The sequence below is a fragment of the Melanostigma gelatinosum genome (assembly GCF_949748355.1).
Source record: "Melanostigma gelatinosum genome assembly, chromosome: 12".
Taxonomy (NCBI): domain Eukaryota; kingdom Metazoa; phylum Chordata; class Actinopteri; order Perciformes; family Zoarcidae; genus Melanostigma; species Melanostigma gelatinosum.
This window is the reverse complement of record NC_136645.1, coordinates 25,307,912-25,330,506: the sequence shown is the minus strand read 5'-3', so window position 1 is coordinate 25,330,506 and position 22,595 is coordinate 25,307,912. Positions and strand designations below refer to the sequence as shown.

General features: G+C 44.7%; 2 protein-coding genes across 2 annotated transcripts; one reads left to right on the top strand and one right to left on the bottom strand.

Moving 5' to 3' along the window:
• Positions 1–259: 259 nt before the first annotated feature.
• Positions 260–8,713, top strand: rnf166 (ring finger protein 166; the record flags this gene model as incomplete). Its single annotated transcript, XM_079280658.1, has 4 exons — positions 260–411; positions 5,011–5,109; positions 6,801–6,942; positions 8,618–8,713. 4 exons carry the CDS (start codon positions 260–262, stop codon positions 8,681–8,683), a joined length of 459 nt encoding a protein of 152 aa, XP_079136784.1. The 3' UTR covers positions 8,684–8,713.
• A 6,544-nt stretch (positions 8,714–15,257) lies between these two features.
• On the bottom strand, positions 15,258–22,274 carry snai3 (snail family zinc finger 3; the record flags this gene model as incomplete). Its single annotated transcript, XM_079280657.1, has 3 exons — positions 15,258–15,436; positions 16,467–17,087; positions 22,196–22,274. The coding sequence occupies 3 exons, from the start codon at positions 22,272–22,274 to the stop codon at positions 15,258–15,260; spliced, it is 879 nt and encodes a 292-aa protein (XP_079136783.1).
• Between the last annotated feature and the right edge of the window lie 321 nt (positions 22,275–22,595).

Sequence of the window (22,595 nt, the reverse complement as noted above, 5' to 3'; positions counted from 1 at the left end):
GTAGATCGACGTTTTCTATTCAGGTCATCCTCGCGGCTCAGCGCGAGCCCCCTGCTCCCGATGTTTACCTCTGCTGCGTGTCTCCTCCAGCTCGGGGCAGTCCCGCTTTGGTTTGTTCACCATATGTTTCATGATTAGTAGAGAGGACAGCCGCCATGTTTGCACGGCATACATTCAGTGAGCTGCACTGATGCACCAGCTCACTTCAGGGTGGATAGTTAGGAGCTGTCTTCGACAGTAGCGGTGTCCTCTCCGCTCCATGATGGCGATGTTCCGGAGCTTTGTCTCAACGAGCACCCAGCTCTGCCAGCAGCCCAGCGGCCCGGCCGAGGGTGTCGAGAGCCAGCTGTCCTGCCCCATCTGCCTGGAGGTGTTCCACAGACCCGTCAGCATCAACGGCTGCGCGCACACGTAAAGTAGCCTCTCTTGTTTGGATGCGTGTTGATGTGTGTGCACGTGTACAGCAATGTTACGGTCCCGCTTTGACATCATGTGTTTGTGTTGGTGACAGCAGTTCATTCATTCTATACTGGAGATTTCAGCATTCAACAGAGTCCTTCACTGGCGGAGTACAGCTCAACTATTCGACTGTAATTATTGATACACACATGTGAGTCTTGATCTTCACATGTATTGAAGAGAAACTCAGCCCATACTTCTGTGTCCAGCAGCAGGAGGCGTGTTTCCGGTTGTTAATGTCATGACCGACTACAGATACCAGCGGCATACAACCTGTACGGCATTTATTACCAAGTTATACAATACAAATCAACATCAAATACAGCTACACCCATACATACCAGTACTATGATTCATGATTGGATCACAACCAACTCAAAATATTCAGTTCTCAAACGTGATGTGGTGTCCTGCATGAGAGAGGTGTGTTTGCTTCTGCTCTGCAGGGTGCATGAGTTACGTTAAATGTCCAGTGTGTAGCATTTAGGGATCTGTTGGCAGGAAGTCAATATGATATTAAGAAGTGCGTTTTCTTTATTGTAGAATCACCTGAAAATAAGAATCGTTGTGTGTTTGTTGCCTTAGAATAAGCTGTTTACATCAGGGAGCGTCCCCATGTCGGCCGCTGTAGTTCTCTGATATTATTCACTGGAGAACCTCTGAACCCTCCCATCTATAGATGCTGCCATTTCCTACACACTGGACCTTAAACCCACCACCTCTGCAGAGACCTGAGCTGGACTCCTCTTGGTTCTCACCTCAGGCTCCTCACTGATGGGTGACATCATGTGACGCGGAGGTAGCGCCTGTCTGTCAGCAGCAGGAAGCAACCTCCGGTTCTACAGTGAAGCCGATGCTGAAGTGTCTTAAAGCTGCATTCTCTCTAGTGTCCACCAGGGGGCGACTCCTCTGGTTGTATAGAAGTCTATGAGAAAATGACTCTACTTCTCTCTTGATTTATTCCCTCAGTAAACATTGTAAACATGAGTTTATGGTCTCAATCTCTAGTTTCAAGTATTCAATACAGCATGATGTTCATTTAGTACATTATGGACCATTTAGAGTCACACAGACCATAAAGCAGGGGATGCTTTAGGGCGGGGCTACACGCTGATTGACAGGTCTCTGCTGCTACCAGAGACTTATACGGCGTCTCTACGTCACTCCTCAGTCCAGAAATGGTCACTTCTGTTTATTGGTTGAAAAAAAAGACAAGATGTTGACGGCAAAATCGGCGAATTCGAGGCTTCAAACCATCAGTCTACAGACCAATGGGTGACGTCACCGTGACGGCGTCCTATAAACAGGGTCTGCAGCCCTCCACATGTCTCTCGGGGGACTACGGTGCACAAGGAGAAATCAAGACCACAATTCTGCCAAAAATGAACAAAATAAAATGAAGAAAAGCCGTCAGTCATTCCACAGATTTAAAAAAGTATTTTCTGCATGTCGGCCCAAGTGTAACACAACCAGCTCCTGTAGTTGTTTTCTAATGTTTGCTCATACATGATGATTGTTACCTGAAGGACTGGTGGCTGTGAGGTGAACAGAGAGACCCATGATCATGTGACTGATGGGATCATGACGTCATTGGCTGTAGAGGAATGAGTGAAGAGTATCTCTAGTCTTTGTCAGTCTGGAGCTGAGAAGAAGAAAGAAGAGCAGACCTCAGGCAGCATGTGTTGCTGGATGGATGCTTCCTTCTCTTCCTCTCCCATAGAAACACACGCACAGCGAGGCAGCTTCTGTGTGTTTCACTATCAAGCAGATTCCTATCGTATTAATATATATTATTGTTGATTGTTTTGTTAATGTTCCTTTATGTGCTATTAAATAAAAGACGGGCTGTAGTCCAGCGTCTCTGAGTTTATTGAACAAAGGATCTGGAATATGGATCTGTTAAAATGGAAGCAATCAATTATACATCAAGGGCAAGAAAGTCAACTTATTAACAGAAACAAACAGCTTCTCTATGTGATTGTCTTTCTTCTTTCTTTGTAATATGAATGTGTGCATTTGTTGGGGTCTGGCGACACCTCCTGGCTGGCTGAGTCCCTCACATGCGTTTTCCAAACAGGACCAGCAGCCATGTTTTTCCTTCCTCAACAAATGCACACAGACCTGGGATCAGAGAGAAACTCCACCTAGGCTGACTACACCCCCCAGCTCCGGCCAAAACCTGAGGCTGGTCCCTCATTGGCCGAGAAAGGGCCCCCCACTGTTTGTGAGACCAGGTTCATAAGCCTGAGCGCAGCGAGATTCGCCCTCTTCGCGCCTGACTCGTCCTGGCTACAAGAAGACCCATCAGCCTCTTCCTCCAGCATCACGCTGGCAACAGAAGGCCACGAGGAGCCGCGGCCTCATCAAATCCTGTCAGGTCACATGTTACATTCGCTGGTCGAAAACAGACTGTGTTTTATTTTGAGCTCTGGATCCGAGTGCGAGAACGGATAGCTTCTATCCCGTATCCCCACCCTTTTTGTGCACACAGCCGGCAGAAAGACAATACCCTCTTTGCTCGCCGATGATTACCGGGAGGAACGAACCGACCACGTCGCCTTAGCCGAAGTTAAATCGTCCTCTCTGCAGAGAGGAGATCGAGTCTGCGTCTGCTCCAGAGAGAGCCACGCCACCAGGAGCTACTGACTCCTGAGGTCCGAGTTATCCCACCCAGTCTGCGTCCGCTACGAAAGCCGCGCTGCCGAGTCAACACTCGAGGACTGACCGATTCCCACCACGGAAAATGGGCCCACCGAACGAAGCTCCTACAAGTAAGATTCATGGTATCTGGGCATAGCTTAGCATAGCTTAGCTTAGCATTAGCGTAATATAGCCTATTCGTTGATGTGTTGTTATTCCCGTATCTTGTTGTGTTAAGTCACTGTCGTGTTACACCGTGCTATTGCGCAACCATCGCGGACCACGGAGTCCCGTTATATTGTGTATTTCCTGCTGTAACTGTTTGCATTAGATCCGTCGCTGCTAGTGAATGTAGAGTTTGAGTATTATCACTTTAAAGACTGAAACTACGGTGGCCGGACCCTCGTCTCGCCGACCGAGTTTCGGGGTGATAAGGAAGCAATACGCTCATCTCACCGCAGTGATAAAGGTCTGCTTTGTTTGGGGATTATTTTCATTTCATTTAGTTTTACTCTATTTTCCTTAAATCGGCTCTGTGAGTGAAGTGTAGAATCGTGGCTATCACTGCATAAGCTGCCGTCAGTTCAGAACGACAACGGCAAACTTGTGCAGGATAAGACCAGCTGTTCTCATCACGACATCGCAGCAGAGTTGATTTCTCTTTTTCTCTCTCTCCCTCTTAAACCTGCACACAGATAGTTAGAGCCTATGAGCCTCGGGAAACCCCTCGCAATCGATTGCCTCTCACACGTGCTACGCCGTCACACACGGTCACACACACACATCCACCTCTCAGCCATTTTGTCAGCCATCTTGGTTTGTAGTCCTAGGTTGTAGTTCTAGATTGTCCCCTCCTCTTTTCATCACTGATGGAATAGGTTACACCCCCTCGTTTCACCCACATAGATTCTCTCTCACACACACACACACACACACACACACACACATACTTACATACATACATCCACACCTATATACATATATCCTTATCCCATTTTATTCATTTGACTTTAGGTATTAGACACATAAAATTGTATGATGGTGTTTGTTGGTTGCAATATTACTTGATTTGATCATTTGTTATTTTGATTTAATAAACTCTGTTATACTTTAAAGAGCAGTCGTCTGTGATTACTTGTGCATATGTGTGTAATAAAACTGGATGTAGTAGCCTGTGCTCGAACTTAAACCTTCACTGTCACTCTGAATGTGTAATAGTACTCAGACTACTGACATTATGAGTGAACACTAATTATGAGACTTAGTTTTATCGTTTGGTTATTGGTCCCTGTTCGCAGGGTGGTGCCCCGTTGTTATTAATAATTGTTACTGACATTAATAATTCTATTGATGTCAAGAATTCAGTTTCTTAGATGCTGATAACCCAAACACGCTCCTCTACGTTCCCAACACATTTGATTGTTGTTGGTCAGAATGGAGACGTCCCTTTCGGCTCTGCTGTCTCTGATGGAAAGTTTGACACGTTCAATAAAGTGACGGGTGAATTGTTATAGAATGGTTTAGTGTTTCTATCGCTATTATTATTGTAAAACAGGTCCATTATTGAGGTTTTGACATGGTTCTGTCGTCTGCACCGTGACCGTCTATGTGTTAGTGTGAGTGAGAGCTCGTCCCTCAGAACACCGATGAGCAGTGAGTCTGGAGGCTTTGAGTGCTAACGCTGTGTGATGGCAGAGTGTGGAATACAGCACACACGTAAACAGACACGCAGTGGTTTAGGCTAGCATTCGTCTTTCTGCTGCTTTGGTCCACAGCTGCTTTATGGAAAACATTCCAAAGTTATCCCAGCTGTGTTAACGTTGATATGAACCTTATTGATTATCTCACTGTGTCTGAGACTTGAGACTCGAGCGTTTCTCCCCGGCTGTCTGTTGTCTGTTTCTCCTCCAGCTTCTGTGGGGAGTGTCTGCAGCCATGTCTCCAGGTGACCTCGCCCCTCTGCCCTCTCTGTCGCGTGCCCTTTGACCCCAAGAAAGTAATGCGTAATGCGTAGTGCGTAATGCGTAGTGCGTAGTGCGTAATGCGTAGTGCGTAATGCGGTTGAAAAATAGTTAGCCCTTCCGCTCTCTAGTCGAAAAAACACACCTGCACGTCCTCAGGTGAGGTCTACATAAAGAGTTAACGCCCCCTGACGTCATCATTGCGTCATAATCATTTCGGCAGTAACATCTTAACAGGTTCACCTAGGGCTGGGCGATAAATCGATTTAATCGATTAATTCGAATGTGTGCTTTAAGGCGATGTGTTTTATTGAAAATCGAGAAAATCGCCCCCACCCCTTTTTCCCGTAGTAGAGTGCGCGCGCATTGTTTACAAACTAAAACAATGGCGGCCAGCAGCTTCACTGCTGCCGCCGCCACCTCACAAAAACAACCCAGCATTTTGGAGACATTCACCAACTGTACTCCGCATGAGAAGAAGAGTGCCCGGTGGAAAGCCATCACGGATGCAGTCGCGATGTATATCGCAAAAGATATGGTGCCCATATACACCGTGGAAAAGCCGGGGTTTATTCACCGTCTCAAAGCTTTGGACCCCAGGTACGTGCTACCAAGCCGTAAACATTTTTCTGACGTTGCCTTGCCTCGGCTGTACAATAGTACACGCCAAAGGATCTCTGCGGAGCTGGAGGGGATGTCATTCTACTCCGCAACAACTGACCTGTGGTCCAGCAGGTTGACCCAGACACCGATCCACTTGACTGGTGGAAGCGTCACCAACTTAACTTTCCAAGGCTAAGTACTTTAGCAAAGAAATACCTCTCTGTGCCAGCTACAAGTGCCCCCTCTGAGAGGCTTTTCAGTGTGTGGGGGGGGGCATTGTTACATGCCACCGTGCATGCCTGAAGCCAGAGGTAGTAGACAGGCTTGTCTTCCTGGCAAAAAATATTTAGAAAAAACATGCACTACTGTTTAATACTGTTGGTTATGTTGTGAATGCACTTGATTTTGTTTACATGCACTTATTTACTGTGCAAAATATGTTATGTTGATGTTAGATCAGATGTTGCACTTTTGAAAATGTGAATGTTAAAGGGTCATATACATTTTATTTCATGCTGTGTTTGTATCAGTGTATTCAGTTAGAAAAGCTTACTGTAAAAAGTTACATTTGCACAGTTGTTTACAATGGAAGGCTACTATTTAATGCCATTTAATGTTATGTTTAATTTAATTTTATATTTAAATGATTCAGGCAAACAAAAGAGTGACCAAATACTTTTTGTATACTACAGGCACCTTTCTACAATGTTCAGGTTTTGTTTGCACTTTATTTTTATCAACCTACTTGGGAAAATCATCACAAAATAAAAGAAAAAATTGTTTTCAACAGCTTCTGTCATCTGCAAAAAATTTTGGGGGAAAAAAATCGATTTAAATCGTGAATCGGATTTTTTGTAAAAAAATCGGAGATTTTTTTTTTAGGCCATATCGCCCAGCCCTAGGTTCACCAGTAAATCATAATAAGCATGGTTTGATGTACAAGCGGTAGCATGATTATAATTTCCTTAAAAGTATAGAATCTACAGGTAAAACACAAATCAGAGTAATGGCTTCTACAGTATGCAATCCATTCCATATACTCTCTGACTCCCCCACTACCTGGACCTCATAGAACCTGTGATATATTGTACATGTACACACAGTGTACAGACAGCAGATTGAAGGAGCTTGATCCAGGTCTTCTGTCTCTCTATCGGTCTGCAGCAACATTCCAAACCGGTCAACATTCGTGTGTCCGTTCTGTGGGGCCAGAAACCTGGATCAGCAGCAGCTGGTGAAGCACTGTATGGACAATCACCGTAACTACCCCAATAAAGTGGTAAGAGCCTCACACGGGACACAAACACTCTCCTGCATGAACCTTTTAAAGACACATTAACCGTCTAAGGTTCTCTGGAGCTTGAACACAGTAATCTAATGTTCTTGGTGTTTACAACAGTTCATCGTATGTCTCAGGGAACAGGGCAACCCTGGTGGTGTGGCTTTAAATGTGCTGACCACCGGTTCTAGTCCGGCCATGGGCCTTTGTTTAGGGCCCCATGATGTCCACGATGCAGAGAACAGGGATGCAATTGTGGAATTTCATAATACAATTTTAAACAACTTTAAAAATGAAGAAATTTGCCAAAATGTGAATGCAATGCCAAAAACAGAGGAAGAACACATTTACTACATTTAGTAAAGTGTTCTTATAAGTGTGTGTTAAGTGTGTGTTATGTGTGTGTTAAGTGTGTATTTGATGTGTATTAAGTGTGTGTTAAGTGTGTGTTAAGTGTGTATTTGATGTGTATTAAGTGTGTGTTAAGTGTGTATTAAGTGTGTATTTGATGTGTATTAAGTGTGTGTTAAGTGTGTATTTGAGTGTGTATTTGATGTGTGTTAAGTGTGTGTTAAGTGTGTATTTGATGTGTATTAAATGTGTATTTGATGTGTATTTTATGTGTATTAAGTGTGTGTTAAGTGTGTATTTGATGTGTATTAAGTGTGTGTTAAGTGTGTATTTGATGTGTATTAAGTGTGTATTTGATGTGTATTTGATGTGTATTAAGTGTGTGTTAAGTGTGTGTTAAGTGTGTATTTGATGTGTATTTGATGTGTGTTAAGTGTGTGTTAAGTGTGTATTAAGTGTGTGTTAAGTGTGTATTAAGTGTGTATTTGATGTGTATTAAGTGTGTATTTGATGTGTATTAAGTGTGTATGAAGTGTGTATTTGATGTGTATTAAGTGTGTGTTAAGTGTGTATTAAGTGTGTATTTGATGTGTATTAAGTGTGTATTTGATGTGTGTTAAGTGTGTGTTAAGTGTGTATTAAGTGTGTATTTGATGTGTATTTGATGTGTATTAAGTGTGTATTTAATGTGTATTAAGTGTGTATTAAGTGTGTATTTGATGTGTATTTGATGTGTATTTAGTGTGTGTTAAGTGTGTATTTCATGTGTCTTAAGTGTGTATTAAGTGTGTGTTAAGTGTGTATTTCATGTGTATTAAGTGTGTATTTGATGTGTATTAAGTGTGTTAAGTGTGTATTTGATGTCTTGTAAGTGTGTATTTGATGTGTATTAAGTGTATATTTGATGTGTGTTTGATGTGTATTTGATGTGTATTAAGTGTGTGTTAAGTGTGTATTTGATGTGTGTTAAGTGTGTGTTAAGTGTGTGTTAAGTGTGTATTTGATGTGTATTAAGTGTGTACACCACTTCCCACCTTTCTGGTCACGGTCCGAGTTAATATATCTGCGTACTTATCGCAAATATCAGGAAATTCATCTTTCTAACAGAGAGAAGGATTTAATTCTTCTACATTATACAAACCTGCTGGAGGTGTTAGAGAAAGAGAGAGAGAGCTCCATCTCACAGGTCTTACATGTGCTGGGCTGAAGTCATGGTTTCTGTTATCCATGCCCCAGTGATCAGCCTCCTCACGTACTGGACCTTTGTATGCGATGAGGATGCACTTCATGGTCTGCAGTCACTCGTGTCTCTTCCTTCTGTCAGGACTACAGCATCGATGAAGAAGCAGCACTGCAGGCGGCTCTGGCTCTCTCACTGGCTGGAAACTGACAATCCCACCACAACCACCCTGTCACCATGATGGCCCCCCCCCCCCCCCCCCCCCCCCCCACAAGTCCACGCGCAGCTTTGGGGTTTGGTGATACGCTTACTTCCTTCTTATTTGTTTCTGGTGTAGCAGGACAAACAGCTTGGATGCGTCACTGCTTTCATCTGACTATGTGAAGACAGAAACATCCAGTGACTGTAAGAAGTGAGGTGACGGTGAAAAACACCGTTCCACTCACAGCTTCACCTGAACACCACAGCATGAGTGGAGCCTGTTGACCCTCATCAGTGGCCATGAGTCATGGCTGTGCTATGCTAGTATTCACTGAGAGTAACTTATTCTTTAGATCGGTCAAGTTTGAACGGGCAAATTCACTTTATTTGAGGAGCTAACAGTAGCAGTAACTAGCACACAGGAGCTGAGGTATACAACAAATGAAGAGAAAGTTTAAAACACAATGAGTCAGTAGCCGCTGTATTCATCTCCATCTGTAGGAGTTTGCACTAACAGAATAAAACTAAATCTTTTTGACCCCATACACAACAGAAGAGTTCATCCTGCTGCTCTGCTGGAGGTCCAGATGACTCGCTGACTGAGCTGCTGGAAGTGAGGTCGTATGGTAACACCTGCAACGGTCCTATCGGTACAGTAGCTTAGATGTTAGGAGTTACTGGGCGTGATGCCGTGTGTTAAACACACGCTTAGTAGGCTACTTTATCTATCAACCACACGCATAATAAAACAGTACACTGCGTGGTAGAGTGGCATGTACGCGTTTATTGATAAGGAAGAGTAATAAAGTTAACACGTGATAGCACACGTTGCATCACGGGTCCCAGCCTGGAGCTCTGCAGTGGGACGCTATCGCCATTCACCAACACATTGCTCCCCCCGTCACCTGTGACCTGTGACCTGTGTGTGCTGCTTCACGCTGTCCGACATGCTCCATTATTCAGAGACACACTGTGTCCGGGTAAGATATGATGAATAAAGTGTTGAACAGAATGTATAAACATCACTGTTCACTTAACCCGACCGTATACAGTATGAATAGGAAGACATTATGCAGCATTTTGAATTCCTATAAACTAGAGATTTTATATTTCCATTATTCTTGTTTTATTTTATTGTTATTTTGTATGCACACAATAATGTAATTTGTTAAATAAACCACTTCAGAAACAAAAATATGCATTTTTGAAACGACTCATATTTCTGGAAGTAGGAGTGTGTTTACCTGTGAATCAGCTGGTAGAGTCTCAAACATGCATTACTACTTTGCAGTTAAATATTTAACATTTATTCCAACACGAAAACAATCAGTAAATAACACTTATATAATATAATATCACATGTTTATTTCTTGAGATGCCCCTATGGACCTTGTTATAGGAGGTAAAGATCAGGAGAAGTAAACATGAAGTGTAATTATGAATACTGATTAAGCTATGATGAGTTTTCACTGTTAATTTAACATCTCTATTACATGTTGATGCCTCCATGACCAAGTTAAGCAGATGAGACTGAGGACAACTATGTAGAAGAAAAGATGTTCACTTTGTCTAATATGTAGCTTGACAGAGTTCTCCTATTTATATATTTTTTTTAATTAAAAAAAAAACAATTATTTTATAATTTAATAATTTTTCTTAAATGCACTACATGTATTATAATTTAAAAAAATATTTCTCCCATTATCTTATTTTCTCATTGCACAGCCACTGTCTTCCTCAGTTGCTCTCAGATCTCACCTCTGTGTCTCTATGTAAGAACAGATGCCTGCAGACTCGGGTCTGCCGCCAGTGCAGTTTAAGTAAATGGGGACGATATTGTTGATTGTCACAGTGTTCAACCAATCAGATCTTTAGTTTGACATGTTGGGCGTATTCTTTGACGTGTCAGCACCTGCTAGCTGGCCTACAACTACGTCAGCATTAACGGGCAGCTCAGTTTTCAGGAGCAGCGCTGCAGTGAGGTGCAGGTGCGCTGTGATTGGTCAGTGGGCGAGTACGTGACTATCGTGAAACAAAACTTAACTTGCCAGCAGAGCTTAGTTGGAGGAGTAAGAGTTCAAATTGAAAGATATGGAAGAAATTATGACATCTTTAGGGTTTTGCCTGGTGTAGATTATTAATTTTTTTACCGAGCTTTGTTTTTTTAACACTCAATGGCTGAAGGAGGAGGCGAAACGGATTTAGTGGCGGAGTTACTGACAACCCATTCTCAAGAAAGAAGGACATTTCAGGAAAAGCTGGACATCATAAGAAATGGTCAGTCAACCCCACAGCTAGCAGCCTGACTCAGCAGGAAGAGGATTTGTATGAACGGTATTTCTTGCTGACGGCGTCGGAGAAGCGTTGCACATTGTATGGCTGGGAATGCGTTTCATTTTAACTGAGCTGTTGGTGTTTGGAGCTACGCTAACCTGAGGACGTCATAGCATTTGAAAACTTTTGGAGAGACTCAAGTGGATCTACAACTCAACGAACACGTTCGCAGGGAAACTGCTCCACAAACGCGGCCTGGCGTGCGGTCTGAGCCGGCGGAGGTGGGATCCCAGCCCTGCTGCAAACCTGCCGCAGCAGACCGGCGAAATATAACTGGGGAGGCTCGACTGTCACTGGTGTCCATAATTGGAGAAGGACTTCTTACTGGAACTGAAACGATGTACTGGGATTAAACTCTTTAAGTTTCGGGAAGTGACAAACTGCGTTTGTTTTTTTTACATAGTAACGTTACGACTGTTCATTTGTCTATCGTGTCATTTTTATGAATAATATTTGAATGGCTCGTGCTCTTGTGTGGTGGAATGCGTGGATCTGCTGCAGGTTTGCTGGATTGATGCTTCATAATGAGGTTATTAGGAGGTAATTCACCTGTAGTAGGGCAGCACTGACGGCCCAGGTATAAAATCCACGGCCCGCCACTGGTATTGACAGATGGACTCACACACTGTTGGTTTGGATCTTTATAAGGGATTTGTTGATGTTAATAAAAACAATATTCTGTATATTTCTTTTTGTTTCAGGAGTTCGTGGGCATGTAAGTGTCCTGCAGAGCAGTAGAGTTGAGACTATTCAAGAGATACTCCATAACAACTTGAGAATGAAAACAAGTTCCAGTTTTTGACCTGGTAAAACTCACTATAAGAATACATAGAATGAATGCCATGCAGGCATTGCATAGCTACACACCTTGAATATGTCAAATGATATGCTTATGCATTGAAAGCGACATTTTCATGGGCAGCATTCATGTCTCTTAAACACAACCTTGACTGTTCCCTCATCGAACACATCGAACTCTGACCTCCTTCATCCTGTGTTGAACTGAATTGAATCAGAACAAACTCTATTCCACACATTGGCAGATGTCTTGGACACAAGTGTAACACCGTGTCATTTGCAGTGCGTCAGAGGCCTGTGATGAGGGACTTCATCCAAACACTCGCATTTACTGTGGAAAATACCAACATAATCACACACACTGTATCCGTTGGCCTAATATTGTCACCTAAAAATAGGCCTTGCCAGCAGCTAAATCCGGTGGCGCTGTCTTGTATTACTGACACACTGTCAGATGGAGAGCTGCCCTCATGCCTAATATAACAGCTTTCCATGTATTTATAGGCCTGCAGGGAGTCAGAATAGCATCTGTGTGAATTGAAAAGGAAGCCGACTGACTGGTTAGGAATATTTAGATCTTGTTCCACAGACAGTTACTGTTCATAGCATTCCATTACATCACAGCAGAGCTATTCTGGTGGGCAAACAGCAGGTGCTCACACATATACAGGTGCAGGGCGGGGGAAGTGTTTGCAGCATTGGGACATCAAGTCAAGTATCTTTTCCGCTGGTGGGAAAACTTGGATCATGTCTTTATTAAACTGCACCAAGACAATATATATATATGCCTAGACTGTGCCGACTGATAATTAATTGATGACTGATCACTTAGAGATAGATTCACTCTTATTCACACATGTTACCTTTATGCATTTTCATAGAGTAGCTGATGCTGAAGTAAAGAAATACACTACGCAGTTCAAAGGCTTCAGTAGTAGCCTACTCCCCATGACTTACGGTATCTGTCATGATGAATTGATGGTTACAATATTGTAACCCTAGTTCTATAAGCACAGGCAGAATCCTCTACTGGAAGTGTAGCCAGCCAATCAGGGGCATGCCTACCTGAATATGTGCAGACCCCAGAGTATATAAGGCAGCACACACCGCTGCCTGTTATCCTACATGCATCTTCCGCAAGCGCTGTAGGAGCGCCGGGCCCCCTTGGTAGAGGGCTCCACCCGTGCATAGAGATGAAGGGTTACAATATCATAACCTTCCTTCTATCTCAAACAGGCTTTTCTCATGACTGGACTATGGGTACAGTGGGTTGAGCCCAAATGCACACCCTGCTGAAATAGAACCATATGAGAGGACAAGGCATCCACCACAATGCAGCGGTACATATGGTATATCACCCCACCCAACAGCTATGCTGTGCACCGACCACAGTGCAAGAGACTCTTCCTGCCTGCCTGTAGGCTTGGGCACTCACAAAGTCATCCCACCAGGCATTTCTGGAATAGGGCTTAATCACACCATCCCAAAAGCACACAAGAGGCTGTTCAGTGTATAATGTGGGTGTGCATTGAACATAACATGCCAACACACAAACTGGGCAAAGCAGATGTGACTTAGCCTCCCCCTGTACCCTGCATGAGGTGGAAGACAAAAAGCATCCAGCTGTATAATCCACACCCTGAAAGAACTCCTTATCTTCTTGGAAACAAAGGAGGGATAAGGTCTAAGTCTAGCCCCGCTTCAGTCTCCACAAAGCAGCAAGCAACCAGAGTCCACTGACGGGGCAGTTAGTTCACACACTCTCTTAGCTGAGGTCAGTTCAAGCAGCAAAACTGTCTAGAATGACAATGCCAGATAGGAGCGCTCCAGAGATTCAATGGGGCCCTTTACCAAGGCCTGGAGCACCAATGGCTGTTCCCACTCTGGGGAGAAGGCACGCATCATTGGGCATTGCCTCCAGACCCCTTGCAAAAACTGCTGGAGGGTGGCCAAAGACCAGTCTGTCGCCAAAACCCTTCTGGCAGGAAGAAATGTTTACTGCTTACACTTTAACAGTGGTATGAAACGTGCCTCTATCCACCAAAAGGACAGACTCGATTGCACAGGTCCTAGCCTCCTTTCTTTGCACAGGTGTGCAGGCTGTTCTCCGTGTTGATATCGGCCACTGTGGTGCGGTTGTTGGTCCTCACCATCACGAGCTTGCCTCCCCACCCAGTCAGGGAAGCATCCGTGAAATACATGACGTAGGACGTCACTCAATTCCAGTGGTGTTCCCTTCGACAGATGTTGTGGGGACACCAAAGATAGGTCTTTATCTAGTTAAGTGGGAATGGTAACCAAGCGCCACCTGCAGGTGTCACCTTGGAATGAAACAATGGTCAATGGCTTTTCTTGTCTTCAAACCACTCAAAGCTCTTTAACAATACATGTCACCCATTCACACACATTCATACACTGATGGCAGAAGCTACTATGGAAGGTGCCACCATCTACTTTTACCTAAAAATGCAGCAGCAGCAATCATGCCATTGTGTGTCATCCTTCTCCCCTTTGGAGATTGATGAGGGAGGAACAGCCAGTGTTTCCGGGTTAAGCTTGAGCTGTTCACCGTCTACTTTTGCTGTAAACTGTGTGCGGCACGTAGAAATAGGCGAGACCTCGAACCTCTAGAGGAGATGCAGCTAACACGCATCCAAGCCTGAACCTGTTAGTTAGGGTGGGCAGGTGGCACCTGGCATGGGAGCGCCATTACCATTCACCAGCATGCTATCTGTTGTAACTACTACCAACGTCTTTGTCATAACTGGTTATGACTTTGGATGAGTGATTTAAGATGGTTAAACATATGCCTTCAAATTGGATTGTGAAATGTGATCATTCCAACATATCCATGCTTTTACTGTCAGTACAAACCAAGGACCATCCAAAAACCAGGAAGTATTTTTACACTTCCTGTTCCCGTAACGAAGCCAAAAGAATGATCCAAGAAAAGTCTTTTGAATGGATTTTGGTTAGATCCCTGAAATAAGGTGCGGTTAATAGAACTCATCCATTTAAATCTTATTAAATCATCGCATTTCAACAGAGCATAACGTTTTTTCACAACTTCTAAGGTATTTATCACTCACTTTAAAATGATTTCAAAGAAAAAGCAGTTTTATGCAGAAACAAAACAACTTTATTACACAATAATCTTGATGTGATGCAATGTAACTGGATACTCAGTCGGCTAATTGCTACTTCAGCACTAGTTCTAGTCAGTTAGTAAGTTCAAACTTCACTGTTACCGGGCAATAAGGGCAAAAATAATAACATCAACATCAATTTGAGGCGGTTCCATTTATGCTGACTCAATCTGTGCAAGATTGTGCGCACTTAAAAGAATACATGTTAGTTTGTACATAGACTTAAGATCCAGTTTCAAAGAGTGTTGATGTGGACCAGTGAAGCTCTACAGAGTATTTGTGAGCAGCTTGAGGTCAACAGGCTGTCAGGACAGCGGGCAGCCAGCCTCTTGGTGCTTAGCTAACAGTGGGATCCTGGAGAAGGTCTTGAAGCAGCTTGAACACTGGTACCTTTTCACTTCAGAGTGGGTTTGGAGGTGAGCTCGCAGGTTGGATCGGTCAGCAAAAGCTCTGCTGCAGTGGAAGCATGAGAACGGTTTCTCTCCTGCAGGAGGAACACAGATTCATGAAAGTGATTCCGGGGCTCTAGCTTCCTGTTTCTGGTCGTCCATGAACCCTCCTACCAATCCCAAGCAGAACAATCCCCCATTCAGACAGACACATCCATGCAGCTCACAGTGTCTGTGGAGACAGTGTGAGCTGGAGGCAAACACCATTCACCTCGTAGTAGTGGGCTAGTTTCAGATTGAAAATGTCATCTCGCTGTGTTGTTTGGTGTCAGAATCACATACACTTGTGAGGATAAACTGTAGCAGTAACAACGTCTCTGTGTAGTCAACAACTGTCAAATCAAATAAAGAAAGTACACATCAATTATATTTTAACAATTATTATTCTCAGTTTTGAAATTTAACAAGGATGGATAATAAATAATACATACAAATACATGTAAATATAAGGGCTCCATCTAAAAATAAAATACACAACAAATAACTTTTGAAGAAAGTGCTTGACTTTAGAAAAATGGATGAAAATGGAAAAGTAAAGTGTGGGTGGAGTGAACTTTTCTTCTCTTTTGTTAAATCCATTTCACATCATAACTGTCTCAGTCAACTTTATAATAAACAACCTCTACACATCTCAACATCTTGCCCTCAGTTCAGACTGGAGTGGGTGTGTTTGGTCTGGTTGTGGCATGTATTTTGGAATACAAACATTCGATTGGCTGAGTAGCGTCACGTGAGATGATTTACAATGCATGTAATTGGTCGGTGTGTTTCCTGGACTGCTGAGAGCCGTAAAGGCTAGAAAAGCTGTGCAGGTTCAAATAGAAGCGCTCCGCCCAAATGTATAATTCTCAATTATCCATCAGTTATACGTGCGGGACCGGATCCGGACCCGGTCTGCCTATTAGTGACCCCTGCTATAGGCCGATGCCGCACGTGAAGATTACAATAGCAGCGTTACCCCGACCGTCTCTCAGAGATTCGCAGTTTTGTCTAATTTTGTTCGTTATTTGTTGTGAGCATTTGCACATTGCACCTTTAAGGTGTGAATGTGTGTGTTTCACTGACCTGTGTGTGTTCGTATATGTCCCTGAAGCAGCCAGGGTCTGGAGAAGGCCTTGCCACAGAGTTTACACACACAGGGCAGTGTGTGTGTCCTGATGTGCATCTTGAGAGCTCCGAGGCTGACGTACTCCTTCTCACAGTACTTACAGCTAAAGTACTTCTTACCGCTCCACTCACACTGGAGCCGCTTGTGTTTGGTCAGGCTCAAGAAGTTTAAGAACTCTTTGTGACAGTCCAAACACTCACAGCACTCATGGCTGCTGCCGCTGGGAGGAACGATTGGAAAGAGGGCCAGGAGAGGCAGGGATGAAGGGACGAAGCTCTCGCTCCTCCTGTGGTCTCCTGTGACACACTGGAGTTCCAGGTTCCCTTTGGTGCAGGATTCAGCTGGTTTGAAGGCATCTGCAGTGCTTCTGCTGTAAGCCTCTGAAGAGTGGCCCGAAAAGGAGAGTGGGGAGGTGTTAGGAGAAGATGGAAGAGACAGTCGATCTGCTGTGAGAGGAAGAGGACAGGAGGAGAGAGACCGGGCTCTCTGCTGCAGCCATGGGCTCGGGGCTGGACCATGATGGTGAGGGGGGGTGTCATTGTGCAGCTGAGAGTCTTCGTGGGTGCTGCAGGGGGCCTCTGTAGAATAGACACACATACACACATTTAGCTTATTGTCGATTATATTCATTCAGCCACAGTATGTCGAGATGATATTTGAACCTTTAAAGGGGAGGTTCGGATTTGTTTCTTTCTAACGCTCAGATGCACGGCAGCTGCTGCATTTTCCGAGGGGAATTCAAGGATTCAAGAATCATTTATTGTCATGATGCAACACAGAGATGCACAACCAAATGCAGATGTAGCCCAAAAATCTACAAAAACGTACCTGTAGTGCATTTAAAAAATTTTCATCATCATCAAAAATGTAAACAGCAGCAACAGAAACAATTCTCTGGTCAGATAACATGGCCGACGTCTTCACATTAAAAACTCAACATGAGGAGAACATTGTTCATCAACTGTGACTGTGTTTGAGCAGCAAGCATCAGGATGTAAACAGAGTCCTCCTCTGGTCCACCAGAGTCCTGCTCTCTGTCCTCATGTCCAATCAAGTTCAGCTTGATCCTGGACCACCATGGATCCAGGTCTCTGTGAAGATGTGGACTCAGCAGTCACGACCTCCCGCTGCTTTCATCCTTCTTATTTTTCTGTGACCGGGCATCAGGCAGCCAGCAGCATGCTGGGTAGTGGAGTAGCCTGAGGTCCTAGCTGGGCTAGCTTAGCTCTCCTCCCTCTCCTCCATGGGGCAGTGTGGTGGTGTTTAATCCAGCAGGTCTGGCTGGGTGGTCGGCCGTGGACGGTGATCGTCTCAAAGTCCACTGCTCTTAATCCTCACGAGTGTATTCTGTCATATGCCATTAGTGATGAATATGAGAAAAAACAATAAAGACACTAATGTAGCAAAATTCATGGGAGCTACAGGCTGCAGCAGTTTTAGATTTTTCATATCCTCAATGCATGACCTCAAGTAAGATGATCCTGAGAGGATTTCACTTCCCACTTGAATAACTTTGTTTCATTCACAGGGATGAGTGAAGATTCACTTCGAGTCTTTTTTGCCCACGAGAAACCGAATTGTTTCGAAGTAATAGGAATAATGGTGAATCATTTGAGAAAGGAGGTGGAGAGTGATGTCACTACATGCACTTAGCCAAGCACTCCAACTGAAACCGTCGTTAGATTGTTGTAATGTGGTGTCCGGCTGGTCTTCCAGTGTTCATTATCTTGAGTGAATTTTCTTTGCTCGCTAAATTACACTCTGTCTGTTGCGACTCCTCCAACAATAGGTTCACTCCAGATGAGTCAGTCCTGATCAGAATCCATCACCGGCGATCACCTCACAATGCATGCTGGGTAGATTTGTGTCCGACTTGATCTCGACTTGCTCTGACGTCATGAACACGTGGTCAACGATAACCTCATGAGATTGAGGCGGCCGCAGTTATTTAGAGCCAGGCGCCGCAGTTGCTCTCCACCAGACTGCAAGACCCAAAGCATGATGGGAAACGCCTGGCTGTCGCCAGATCAAAGAGCTGATTGGCTCTTAGATTTGACAACACTCACCACGTTTGGCAGAAAATCCTATTTTTAGTTGAAGAACAGATCCTGTAAAAATTGTGTCTGTAGTGTAAAAAATGTGGCTTAACTGGCGATCTAGAAATGGGGTACCGTGTTCTGTGGAAGATGTTTTTGAAGCAAAATTTAACATTGGTCTCTATGGAGCAGAAAGTTGGTTTTCCTCTCAATTAACGGCTTCTGTGTCAAATGTGGAAATCTGTGGGATTCCACAGTAATTTTTCTACGACAAGGACAATATTAGCTACTTCTATTTCCAGAAATTATGCATGAAGAGTCAAGATTGTGGACACAGTGGCAAAATACAAATGTTTTTTTCACAAGAATCTCAAGCTGCTCTTCACTCTAGCGGTGACATCACGCACTCTAAGCTGCGCAATACACACCCATTATAAAGTCAGAAAAGGGCTGAAAAATCATAAAAGTTAAATTGCTGCAGTTCCAAAAGTTTAGAAGATATCGGAAAGCTGAATTATGCGGCAATAGTTAAGGGTTTTCTCAACATTTGAAAGTTGAAATGGTGTCTGTCGCTGAAAGTATGAGGAAGTTGAAGGATTTGAAAGTTGAAGAAGTTTTTGAAGGATTTGAAAATCTTCTCCATAGAAACCCATTCAAAAAAAAGTTGCAAAAAGCTTAATAATTCAAAAAGTTTAAAGGTTAGGAATAGAAAAAGTCATAGCAGACATGAGCTGAAGGAGCTGAACATTTTGATAGTTGAACGGTTTCTGTAGCTTAAAAAATGAAGAAAAAGAAGCGTTGCGACGTAACGGGGGACGGAAGAAATAGTGGAATAAAGAAACAGGATAACAATAGTTGGAATGCTTAACAGCATTCCAACAATAAAGCTTATTTATAGAAAACATACCAAAGCGAGCAGCAAAGTGTTTAACAGGCAGACATAAAAAGAACAAAAGATAACATACAATGCAGATACACGCACATTTCCACATAATTATATATTTAAAAACACACGTGAATGAATCTGAACGAGGTCTGTAAACTACAAGTAGCCTACAGATCGGATCTAACAGGAAGTCACTGTTTCTTTGACTTCCTGTTTACTCTTTGAAGGCGGCTCAAAACTGTCCCACTTGAACAGAGTTTTTTGTCAACGCCCCCTGCTGCTGCCGCCTGACCTCGTCCACTTTCCAGGCGAGAAGCAGCTCATCTCCAACGAGCCTAATAACTCATTCTGACGTATTGCTTATCAGATGCACGACAGAGAGGCAGAGTGGACTGGTTACAGTGGGACAGAGAGGCAGAGTGGACTGGTTACAGTGGGACAGAGAGGCCGAGTGGACTGGTTACAGTGGGACAGAGACGCCGAGTGGACTGGTTACAGTGGGACAGAGAGGCTGAGTGGACTGGTTACAGTGGGACAGAGAGGCCGAGTGGACTGGTTACAGTGGGACAGAGAGGCCGAGTGGACTGGTTACAGTGGGACAGAGACGCCGAGTGGACTGGTTACAGTGGGACCGAGAGGCTGAGTGGACTGGTTACAGTGGGACAGAGAGGCAGAGTGGACTGGTTACAGTGGGACAGAGCGGCAGAGTGGACTGGTTACAGTGGGACAGAGAGGCAGAGTGGACTGGTTACAGTGGGACAGAGAGGCAGAGTGGACTGGTTACAGTGGGACAGAGAGGCAGAGTGGACTGGTTACAGTGGGACAGAGCGGCAGAGTGGACTGGTTACAGTGGGACAGAGAGGCAGAGTGGACTGGTTACAGTGGGACAGAGAGGCAGAGTGGACTGGTTACAGTGGGACAGAGAGGCCGAGTGGACTGGTTACAGTGGGACAGAGAGGCCGAGTGGACTGGTTACAGTGGGACAGAGAGGCCGAGTGGACTGGTTACAGTGGGACAGCGAGGCCGAGTGGACTGGTTACAGTGGGACAGAGAGGCCGAGTGGACTGGTTACAGTGGGACAGAGACGCCGAGTGGACTGGTTACAGTGGGACAGAGAGGCCGAGTGGACTGGTTACAGTGGGACAGAGAGGCCGAGTGGACTGGTTACAGTGGGACAGAGAGGCCGAGTGGACTGGTTACAGTGGGACAGAGAGGCCGAGTGGACTGGTTACAGTGGGACAGAGACGCCGAGTGGACTGGTTACAGTGGGACAGAGAGGCCGAGTGGACTGGTTACAGTGGGACAGAGAGGCCGAGTGGACTGGTTACAGTGGGACAGAGAGGCCGAGTGGACTGGTTACAGTGGGACAGCGAGGCCGAGTGGACTGGTTACAGTGGGACAGAGAGGCCGAGTGGACTGGTTACAGTGGGACAGAGAGGCCGAGTGGACTGGTTACAGTGGGACAGAGAGGCCGAGTGGACTGGTTACAGTGGGACAGCGAGGCCGAGTGGACTGGTTACAGTGGGACAGAGAGGCCGAGTGGACTGGTTACAGTGGGACAGAGACGCCGAGTGGACTGGTTACAGTGGGACAGAGAGGCAGAGTGGACTGGTTACAGTGGGACAGAGAGGCAGAGTGGACTGGTTACAGTGGGACAGAGAGGCTGAGTGGACTGGTTACAGTGGGACAGAGAGGCTGAGTGGACTGGTTACAGTGGGACAGAGAGGCAGAGTGGACTGGTTACAGTGGGACAGAGAGGCTGAGTGGACTGGTTATCACGCAAAAATACAATTACTGTGATAGACTCTTTGAAAACATGCAGGAAATCACCATCTGCGGTCCTCAAAATTGTATTTAAAGTTTGTACAGCTTAAATCCCTGAATATGTATCGTTAAAGTAAATATGATTTCAGTCCATCACCAGCTCTTCTTCTTACTACTCTGATGGCAGTAATGGGAGTCCATCATTATCGCGGGATGGGGAGCTCAAGCTCGCTTTAAGGGCTGTATTGGAACAAATACAAAGGCTGGAGGAGGAGTTTGTCAGGAGGAGCCTGGAGGGCTACACAGGCTCTTGAGGCTGCTTAATGGGGCCCTTCTGCTCTTCTTAAGGACCTGGGGATTTTCCACCTGCTAAACACAAAACTACATTTTGTTTGTGGCCGGACAAAACTGTCATGCCGCTTTATGCAGCATTATTCTCCTTCCATCATTTTGTAAAGAGCTACACAACAGAAAGGGTGTGCTGGTTTTAAAGGATAGAAGGATAAATATGATCACTCACAAGTCTTTAAATGCTGTAAAACATGAACTTCTTATCTCACAGTTTGGTCAAAAGGAGGATGTTTTTAATCTTTGGTATATGTGAGCCACTGAACACCGGACATCACAAAGCTGTGACTCCATATAGAGCTAAAGGCTAAAACACACTTAATAAATATGGGAAACATTCAAATGCTCTTCTTGAAACATGGTAAAAGTCTGCGTTCATACTTCCAAGCAGTAAAATGTACTTAAATGTACAAATGAAATCACTTATTCTGAAGTTTGGCGTGTTCAATTATTGACGTATGTGTAAACATTGTCTTTGGATATCAGGTGTTGTGTAATATTCAGTTTCTATGTTAGCTCATGTCACTCCAGGCTGTCTGCTGTTATTCAAGTAACATTTGAATCTCCAAAGCAGTCCCAAGAATATTTCTATTTTGAATTGTTGTTGCTTTGCCTCTTCACACACTGACGTGGCGACGAGAGACGGTCCTACCTCCAGGCTGTGACTTCAGGCTCCCAGAGTGTGCTCTCTTGGCGCTGTGCTGGTTCTTCACCAGGAAGGACCGCGGCATGGTGTCGCCCTCTTCGCGGGAGTTTGGCGTGGAGTGACGGGCGGCTGGTCTCAACGGAAGCAGCCGTGGTTGCAAGTGAGAGAGCCCGTTTGTGATTCACAGCGACGGGCGGCTGTTTGTGTGTGTGTGCGTGTGTGTGTGTGTGTGTGTACGTCCGCCTACGGCCTCGCGCATTCTCCCGCTAGTCAAGGTGTGAGCCAAGGGTCGCGCGTGGGGAATTTCCATACACGCCAGTGTCGCGCCAATTACAATGAAAGGACAAGTGCCGGGGCCGGGCTCTGTGTGTCAATCAGCATACCCCAACAAAACAGCTGTGTGAAT